This window comes from Spea bombifrons, chromosome 7 (assembly GCF_027358695.1).
Source record: "Spea bombifrons isolate aSpeBom1 chromosome 7, aSpeBom1.2.pri, whole genome shotgun sequence".
In the NCBI taxonomy this organism is placed as follows: Eukaryota; Metazoa; Chordata; class Amphibia; order Anura; family Pelobatidae; genus Spea; species Spea bombifrons.
The window spans coordinates 12,660,272-12,671,473 of record NC_071093.1 but is presented as its reverse complement, the minus strand read 5'-3'; the positions used below and the strand labels follow the sequence as shown (position 1 = coordinate 12,671,473).

The 11,202-nt window shown below is 33.1% G+C and overlaps 1 protein-coding gene across 1 annotated transcript; it reads right to left on the bottom strand.

The window, feature by feature from the left end:
* Nucleotides 1-8,917: 8,917 nt before the first annotated feature.
* On the bottom strand, nt 8,918-11,202 carry HOXD13 (homeobox D13). Its single transcript, XM_053471364.1, has 2 exons — nt 10,515-11,202; nt 8,918-9,900 (listed from the first exon to the last, which is right to left on the bottom strand). The coding sequence occupies exons 1-2, from the start codon at nt 11,158-11,160 to the stop codon at nt 9,650-9,652; spliced, it is 897 nt and encodes a 298-aa protein (XP_053327339.1). The 5' UTR covers nt 11,161-11,202; the 3' UTR covers nt 8,918-9,649.

Below are 11,202 nucleotides of genomic sequence, written 5' to 3'. Positions count from 1 at the left end.
CCCTCCCTACTTGTCCGCCCCCATCCCATCAGTTATTGATATATAAGTAAACGGAGCGTATTAATTATATGGGATAAGGCAGCCTCTGGCATCTTCCACCAGAATCTACATTTTACTAGGATCTACAATGAACATGATTGTGGATATGCACCTAGTAAAAAAAAAAACATTATATATTAGAGATTATCGTTCACACTTCAAATATATTCTGGACCTTAGTACTGCAGTACAGATAATCTCCCATGATGACATGGAATCGCAGAGTCTGACATTATGATGCTCGAATTCATTATTAAAACAGAGACACAAAGCAAAAATCCTTAATTTCACCGCATGCATACAATGGGTGCAAACAAAGCACAAAACCATACACATTTAGAAATGTAACCATAGATAACATACACACACAAAAGAAAATGCATTTGCATATGCGACGCTAATATATATATCTCAAGCCACCCCCTCAACACTGTCACAGATTACATTTTTCATAACACAATCATACACTCTACAACAACACAGATGTTATTCTTTTTACATACATGTAAAAAAAAAATACATATTTTTTTCAACTGAAGACCTTTTGTGGTTCTACGTCTTTTTCCATGTTGGCCCAATGAAAGGTATCATCTTCGACTGAAGACAGCATATTTATAAACATATCCACCTTTCTATGACGCACGCATACGAACATATAATATTCTTGGTTTAAAATATAGAAGAAAACTAATGCTTTCAAATATATGACCGCAATCAATAAAATCTAGTTGGAGCGTAAAACTGATCCCAAGGCTTTTTCTGCGGCAGTATAGGCACCAGAAAACAAATCAACTGGAAAAGGCATGATCAGTTCTAGAAGCCTTTGTAACAATTTAATGTGTGATTTTTTTTGGAAATAATGAAGGGTTGAAGTAGAATCCAAAAACTGCCAAAAACGAACCTCATAGATTAACCAAATGAAACATATCTTCCGCTCTGTAATAACAATAAATATTTTCTTCAAATGGGAAATATTTAAAACAACAAGAACAACCACAAAAAGTCACTTCTAGCAATTGAGCCTGAAATCGGGTTTTCACGAGTATATTTACTACTGTTTAAAAGTGCAAAATACAATTACAAATTCTATTCGTCTTGGCAAACAACCTACCGCTCAATAAACTGTGTACACCAAGATTCCGTAGGTATGGAAATCAATATTTAATCCTTCACATGTTTCATCTTTGTACAAAATTCGAAAATGACAAAATTAAATTTAACGATTGCAGTATATTCCAGAAGCCAAATTATATTACTCTTTCACCAAGTACACATGTGTGTCCAGGAAATTGCTTATAAGTCATTAGTAGTGAGATTGCACATGTCATGGACTTCAAATAAGCAGGTAAATCGAATGGGTTAATGTATATACATAAGGTTCTAAAATGACTTTCAGAGTTATGAAGAACTACCTATCTAATACTCATCTATCGTATAGAGATCAGATATCCATCTCTCTCTCACTTTCTTTCTCTCAATACTTATCTGTCTTAAAAATAAGGAAAACACGGTAAACACTGTGCACGCGCAGATTCGTACATTGCGTGGTTTTTAATACGTCTGTCTCTATTTAATTTCCCATTTATTCTTAAGTATGCAGACGAGTATATTGACACATTGGAAAAATGTAAATGCATACATCTAAATATGTATATATATATGCATATATATATATATATATACATATATATATATATATACATATATATATATATGTGTGTGTGTGTTTGTACTAAAGTCTACTACTACTATGTCTTATGTATTATATGTGCATTAAGGCATTTAGAGAGCTGCGTAGATACATATTTCTATCCATCTAAAGGCATTCATTCGTTACTTGTTAATCACTTGTATAAAGTTATTACTCTCTACACTGACACAAATGTATAGGAACAAATAACTAATTGACACAAAAATGCATGTAGGTTACCCTTCGTTTATTTTAACTCAAGCGCCATGGAACGTATTCTTTTCGAAAATAACTAATGGATATATCAGTAATAACATTACTAGGATTATTACACTAGATGAGGAGGGGACCTTGATTTCCATAATTTTCGAATTAGTTCAAACAATTAAGCCAATAAAACAAAATGAAAATCATACTGTTTTACCAATGAAAAGCTGACGATAATAACCTCTATATGGCCAAACAACCACTGCTAGGACTCCAAGTCACAGCATAAACACCAAATTCCAGACAAAATGGCGCTTATGGACTAAGCTAGGAAAAAATACACACAAAGCCTGCTCAGGCTAGATACGTGTTAACATGTATGTGTATATATCAAAAGTAAGGCCAGCTACATGTAAACAAACACACACACTTACCTATGTGTACATGTGCACAGATAAAGGTTTATATAAATTTATTTTCACAAGAGCACACAAACACACATTAATACATAATATATATATATATATATATATATATATATATATATATATATATATATATATATATATATATATATATATATACTCACTCAATTCATTGACCAATACTTTGACTTTTTTTCGTAAGCAGCCAGCACATCAGTATATCCAGACACATTAGAGGGGAGGTATACTTTACCATTGGATGTCTTGAAACATCTGCATCCATTTTTCTGACTGAACAGGTATCTAATTCCATCTGACAAATACAGGAAGTCGGATATAATATAGCACTATAATTGTGAGGGTACACATTAATGAAATAATAATATTCAAAGAAGAAACGCAGTGCCATAGAGATAGAGGAGATTCTGTGGTATAGTTTGTACCACCCAAGATAAGACACTAACTTGACCTTAACTTTGTTATGGCGCCCCCAGTATCTGCGGAACGTGAACAGACGCTGTCTGGCAGCTCTCGTAAAAACTGACTGGAGAAGAGATTCTGAGTCATTTCATTTATGGCCACCACAGTTCTGCAAGAAAGCTTCCCCCTTCCTCCTCACAATGTAGGTATTTTTGCTTGTTTAGCTGGCAGTGTAATGCCTTACAACTGAAACATATGTGACTTCTATCAGCATGGCAGCTGCACAGTATATAATACCTCCACCATTTGCTAGGCTGCGTTAAGGTGCTAAGCTATGCAGAGAGTCTATATGTAGCTTCAGATCAGGGTTGCTAAGAATGTCCATTGGGCACACTAGATCCAACTTATCTAGATATATCTAGATATATCTATGTATCTCTCTATCTATCTATCTATCTATCTATCTATCTATCTATCTATCTATCTATCTATCTATCTGTCTATCTATACCCCGTTTCTACCCATCTACTGTGAGCTTCTTTCTCCATAAATCTTTGTACAAAGACACCAAAGTCACAGTACTTGATTGTTTATATAGCAATACAGTGCAATCCAGTATACTAATTTGTTTCATGCAAATACGAATTATCTAACTGTATGTCTGCCTATCTTTCTATCTCTTTATCTATCTATCTATCTATCTATCTATCTATCTATCTATCTATCTATCTATCTATCTATCTATCTATCTATCTATCTATCCTGACACAATCATATAGGCTAACATAGATTTAGTTTTATATTTCCGAGTACTTATGTCCATTGATTATATGTATGATTTCTTTTTTTCACATTGATAATTTGTGTTACGCCCCACACATAAAGTGTGCTATAGTTAATGCGAAATAAATTATTATGCAGATCGTTATAATGTAAAATGTTATGGGGTATTTCAGACGTGTAAACGCGAAATATATATATATATATATATATAGATCTATATATATATATATATATGTGTGTGTGTATTTATATATAGTGACCAAATGAACTCGCTTTTGTCTAAAAATATTACTAAATGTGGTAACATTTTAAAAAAAGAGTGTCATGTATTTTGAATATTATGTCGTATTTCTGGATGAGAAATTAAACAAGATTTATTCATTTGGTGAGATGAGACTTTATTTTTTTTTAAAAAAAAATCCATGTTTTCTTTTAGTGTTTGTGACCTTGACTGACTAAGCAAGGATTTCTCAATAACGATTTCTTCCTAATATCCGGAATACTTAAGAATTTCAGATGAATTGGAATACGTATCAAAGAGAATAGTGAATTGTACACAGTGACTTCCTATTCTATTACTGCGCTCTTATTATAAGAGTCAGACAATGCACACAACATTCAGCTGTTAAAGTCATTTCACTGTTTACACAGACATGGCGACCAAACGAGGAACTCAATAGGCCAATTGCTGAATATATAGACACCTCAATCTTGCATGTATGATGGAAAATATAAATTTTTAATAATATTAAGTGGCTTTGTTTTGTTTTTTTTATGCTGCAAACTGTATATCTTTAAGTTCATTTCCCACGCGCATGGGAAAAAACTAAATTCTGCATATCTGATTTCTATATTTTGACCTCATGCTCAAGTGCTCCTAGTGCGCAAATCCACAGAGCTTCTTCTTATCAGACACATTGCTTTGGGTGAATGTTATTATTTCTTACGTTTTAATTTAAATTAATTACTCAGGGAAACAAATAGTCATGCGCAAAAAAAAGGTTGTTTTTTTTTACACCAAAGACTAAATTTTGCCTTTGAACATTATTTTTTTCCTGTCCCCTTTAGTGTTCCTATTACGTGTTTTACGAATAGCTGATCTCTAATGCAAATTATTCTTGTATATTTCTTACTAAAAATAATAAGGTACTACATATATATTCTAAAACGGATCAGACATAGCGTCATTAAGAAATGAATGTGTATGTTTTTATTCATCCTCGAGATTTAAACATACTTTAAATTTTTCCTCAAAAATGTAAATTTGTACCACATGTGGTCAAATTACCTCCTAAATGTAAACTAATTGACAAAACTATTCTGTCGCGGTATGTGTATGCGATATCCCAATGCAGACAAAAAAGGAGAAAATAAAATTCATACACAGAATACATTCTTACTAGTATATTATATCCCGGAAATGCGCATCAACATAGAAAACACTTGTCTAATGTTTTACATTTTCTGTGTTGAAACGTTACATTAAATAAATGTCTTATGCTATGTTAAAATACAATCTCTGTGGATTAAATATATATATATATATATATATATATATATACACACATACATATATACCCATGCATACATACACTTAAAGAACACCCAGGAATTCGTCTTATTTATACACATGTGCTTTTGGTTAAAAATATCACACTTTTCTTGCTTGGAGGGTTTTCAAAGTGCATTGATAACATTTGTTTCAGCTATTGGAGCATGTCCTCACACAAAGGCCAATGGCAGGGTCCTTGGATGTCTGCTGTTCTGTCACGTTCAAGTGGACTGCATTCCTGGAGTTCTCATTTAGACTCAGTGGTTTGAATAAAAACAAAGCCAGTGGGTCTCATGAACTTATCGTTTCCGTTTATTTCCCTTCTACTATATAATTCCTTTCCATGGGGGAATTTATGGTAAGATTTCCTGGGATCAACATTCTGCATGTTTGCACTAACACATTAAACCAAATATGACATTAGGAAGAGACGCACTGAACAGAGATTCAATTCATAATGTTAACATCCGCCAAACTAAAACAAATTTAAAACATTCATTTATATCCCATGGCCTTCTAACGACAACTAAATGACACAAACAAGATCATCAGACTAACAAGTATCATCTTATCCATCTAGGATTTTTTTATCCATTGTGTCTGAAAATGTGTTGAAGGGTATGAGTGTAGGGTAGGTCTTGTTAAAAATAAAATGTTTATTCACTTACATAAATAATAATACTACATAAACAATTGTTGTAACTCGACCAACCTATGTCCATGTTCTACCTAATTGATGGAAATTTTGCACAAATATAAGATATTTTACAGTCCTCCATACTGGATTTTTACTGGTATTACTCAGTTTTACATACATATATCAGGATCTGATATTTGTCATCCTCTTAATTCGTATTTGATCAGTGCACAAAAAAAGGAGGAACCAAGCTAGGTTAAAAATGTCTGTTTCTGCGAAATTACATTGAAGAACAGTGCAAACCATTTAGACACCAGAAGATGGCACACAACTTACACTTATATGGTTAAAGAGGGGAATAATAAATAAATAAATAAACAAAGAGAACACAGAACATAAAGGCAACCCCACAAAATGGAAGATTAAACAAACAAAAGACATCCTATTCAGGAACAACGTGGAAAGACGTGGGAATTTTGCAGCCCAGTGTCACATTCCTACTTTAAGAAATCCTACAGACAAACATTTAAATATTCCAGTGTGTATGTGAATCATATAACTAGTTTAATTATGAAGTGCGCTTTCCTTTGAGAAATTATGTTTTTATTTAATTTGATAGCCTGTTTGAAAAATGTATCTATTATCTTGTCACGTATCGCATAATATTCCGCTTAAATCTCTTTAATATGTGGCAACGACAAAGGTATAACAAATTTTTATGTGAAACTGAAGCCATGTCGTTAGAAGAATGAAGTAAACAAACAAGTAATTTAAATACAGTTATAATGGACTTATTCTACGATTAAACTGAAGATGTTGGGAGGAAAATCTTAATATATGCTTCCTCGCCTTATCTTAAATCCCAGACCCAATCACGTCACACGTACAAAATAACTAATTTGGCCCGAGTTTAGCATCTCTGAGGGTTTTTTTATATTTTTTTTACAAATTTAAAATTGGTATCAATTAAACAACACATGCACTCTTTTATACCCCATGATACAATTAAAGCAGATCAACTTTGTCGAGGCCTTTGTTCTTGTTATATTCCCGCAAACTTTGTTTAACTTAACAACGAATCTAAATTCAATCACTTTCTAGAAGACACGAAAACACTAGTTTCTGCAATTTACTTTTTTAATAACCTACTTGGATTATAACGTACTGGATTTGTTAAAACAAAACGGATACAGACTTCTATAAGGAGTTACTTACAAAATAACATTTAATAAAAGGTAAAATTGTGATTATCTAAAAAAAAAAAATCAAAGCAACAGTATTACAATACCTCTTTTATATAGAAACAAGGCATTTCTGTTGTAATTATGAATAGTCAGTCATTCGCTTTGATGTTAAGAGTTTGCATAGCCAATATAAATTCTAAAATAATTCTAAAGTATAAATATACTTATGGTGAGATATATATATATTAGACATACCTCCACACAGGCGTACATTGATAACATATTATTTTTCTTATTTAACTTTGTGACATAGCCTGATGCAACGTGGTATGCGTCGAATTATCCTTAAAGCAAATCACACACCTTTTTGATATTTGACTTGTATCTTTAAACATTTTCGGTGTCTTTTGTGCTAAATACGTTAACAAAGTAAAATTACTACATTTAAACTGAAAACCTACAGCGGAACTGGAAAATATTTTTTTATGGAACTGCAGTACCGAAACTATCCAGAAGGTGTCAGGATAGCATCACTTATCAAAAGTTCTACTGTCTGCATTGTTTGCAATTACTAGGTCTTTATAATCTTATACTCGGTTCTACGCTGGTCTTCTAGAATGCACCACAAATAAACCCAGAATAAGATTAAACATGATCAAGTTTTTAATTTTATAAAAATATCAAGATTAGTTATACATGCATACATATATAAATATATTTATATTATTTTAATTTGTTTCCCCTATTTTAAGAACATGTACAGTTATAATTTTGTATATACACTTCCTGGAAGGAATTATATTTATGATAAAATGTAATATGATTTTAAATATTGTATTGTGAATGTAAAGACTGTCAACCTATTAATTTTACTACCTATTAGTACTCATCCTCCCCATTACTACACATAATTTACACAGTGAAACGATACAGATATTTTAAAAAATCCTCAAAAAAAAAAGAGAGAATATTTGTTCTTTGCGTTACATAAGAATTGTACATAGTTGGTTATTCTACCATTATTCTCCTTAAAACCAGTTATATTAACATTTTTGAGAGTTCTGTAAACGTTGATAAGTCTTAGGTTCAAAGGGTAAAGATCGCCTATTAGCTGAAAGGAGCACTTTTTTCTTTAAAGATCTGGTGAAATTTATTGCACAAGTTTCGCCTCAGGAAAAGTATTCACTTCAATCGTGTTTACTAGCCTCGGACAGTTTACAAATTCTCAATATCAAGTACGAAGCTGCTAGCCGGAAGTTTAGGAATGAGAGACCTCCCTAGGTGATACTCTTCAATAAAAATAAAAAAAATATGAAAGTTTCTTATCCAGGACAAAAGATATTGCTAATTGTAATTCTTGATCTACAAACCCACATACTGAGATACCAATTAATTGCTTACCCATTAACAGTATTGAAATATATAGTTTGAGAATTTGGGTATAGGTAAATAAATAGGACGTATTTGTACACATTGTTGAGAATCTGCTATGAGTTTATTAAACGAAGTTTAAAAAAAATATGATTTTCATTCAAAGCAGAAAATAACTTGGAGGCCATAATAATAATAGTTACTTTTTTACTTTGAAAATCAGTGACATAGATGCTTTACAAAAGAAGTCTTTAACAGAGAAAAAATAATTTCAAATATTCATCTGATGTTATTTCAAAAATCTATTTATCTATCTTAGAAAGTACATTTGCCATTGTAAAGCTTAGCAGTTTGGGGTTATGCTAATTACTAAAGAAAACAGCGAAAACAAAACAGAAAATTATCAATATTTCTCTGGTCAGTGTGAAGGAGTAAATCCTAATTCAATATCCACAAGTAAGTGAAAATTGACTTGTTGATAGCTGCCGGTTTTATTTGATCTGGGGTTTCATGTTATGGATTTCGATTAATCGAAAAGGATATTAAAAAGTTCCAAAATAAATACATGATAGAAAATAATTTAAGACAAAAAAATGTACTTCCTTTTTTTGGATGTAACTAGTGCTTGGTTTATTTTTTGGATTACAGGAGGAAACAAGTTGCCACAAGACACCATGTAGGTATCATATAAAAAAAAATTATACATATTTTGTTACAAAATGTTATACTGTAATGGGAAATGACTTTCACAACATCTAATTGAAGAAATACATTTGTGGTTTGGCTTAAAAAAATCAAAGATTGATCAATGTTTTATTTTTTGAAGAGGGAATAATATTAAAAAAATATTTAAAATATGTTAATTGTAGCACAATACTAAATTTTGTCAAAATGGAAATTTGGCAGGGTAGGCAGTGCCAAAATGTGATTATAATTTATACACTCTATACAGATCTGAAATGCATGCAAATATAACATTTTCTCGAATTTCAGGGTTTCCCAGTGGCCTCTGTGGTTAAATATTGATGCCATTCAATACCGAATTATTCCTGAGACACAACGGTTTCCCATGATGAGAGATACACATGCGATCAGTATAATCATTTACAAAAGTCACTTCCACACCAGGTAGTCGGTACATACGATTTTCAAATGGTCCCTTAATAAGGACTATGGGCGGTAAAATACAGTACAAAAATAGAATAAAGATGAGTAACTGGTTGGGGAAAAACTGATGTAGTTGTAAAGATAAGACTGAAAATTGTCTGTGTAATACACACATTCCATACATAAATAGTTTCAGGTTTTAAAAAAGATTATTTGGAAATATGATCCAGAAGATCAAGAGATATTGTCCTTAAGTTTGGAAACTATTTTTTTGTCCTTTACTCTCCTGTTTTGAAACCATATCGTGACTTGTCTTTCAGACAGATTTGTAGCCGCCGAAATTCTTCTCCTTTTGTCCTTGTTAATGAACTTGTTGAGGGCATATTCGTTCTCCAGTTCTTTCAATTGAAGTTTGGTGTAAGGGACTCTCTTCTTCCTTCCACGCCTGTAGACACACATGTCTGGTTGGTTCAATGTAACATCTCCTAAGAGGGACAACAAAACATTGATTCTTCAACACATTCACCATCAATCGCTTCTATTTGTATGCATTATTTATAAAACAAAATAAGGTAAAAGATTAAGGAGGATCTATTTCACAAAGTTATTCAAGAAATGTTTGAAAGCTGAAAAAAATCGAATTTAGTTGCAACATGGTGTTTACAGAGCTGCCCAAAGTTAGTAAGGGGTAGTTGCCAATTGCATATTCGATTTCACAACTATTTAGATGTTTAGATTTAGTACATTGGCATATGGGCTAAGCATTGATACACCAGAAGACTTTGCAGTAACAATCCATATACTCATATGTGGAATCAAAGATGTTACAAATAATGATATCTCCAATATTTCACAAATTCGTAAATCTCCCAGGTCATTTTCACTGTGCTTGTTTTACAGAAGAAATGCCGTATTTATCCTATTTTGAAACGTACAGGTTTCAAGTGGAATAAGCTTTTGACCAGAACTGTCCCGTAGAATAATTATTTTCATTAAGTAACTAGGATTGTTTACAATGTAACTTCTGGCACTATGAAGAGCAGTAATTGCTCACTAATTTGCTTGCAACAAACTCCCTCCCCTTTCTGTTTATAGATACCTGGGAAAGACGACTTCCAGAAATGCGAGGCTTGGGACTGATCTTTACAATAAACTTGACTGTTCCAGCCATTAGCCAGAGTCCATGACTGATAGCCTTCCATTGATATGTAAGTCTCATGTCTAGGCTCTCCAGAGCCAAAAGTTGACACCATATCTAAATATCCTGGAACATGTTGGTACGGGTTGGTATAACCCTGGAAATAAGACACTTCCTTGGCCCTTGAAGACACGTCGCTGCTGGGGACACTTGTACTAGCCAGACTAGATACGTCCATGTATTTCTCCACTGGAAACCCGCCTATGGGGGGGTGGCTGGATGATTTAAGGGTGCTCTGCTGCAGACCAACACCATGAGACATACGACAACTGTAATATCCGTTCCCAAAGTGGTAACCATATCCCAAAGATGGGGCAGACGGCCCAGAAGAAGCTGGACACGGGGGACCTTCTTTAGTGGGCTCAGATCGTGTAGAATTGGACCTCTCAGGACCAGGGTAGGCTAAGCCAGATCCTGTTCTGCTGGATGAAGTACCAAACACAGCGGGAGTAGAAAGAAAATTCCTGCACTGGTTACTGGAGGAGCCCTCTCCCCCCCTCAATCCTTCCATCTCCCACTGACTGCGTTTGCTCAGGGCTTTGCACATCGCTGTTTCAGTCCAGTGCTGGGCATAGTGTAAACTGTTATC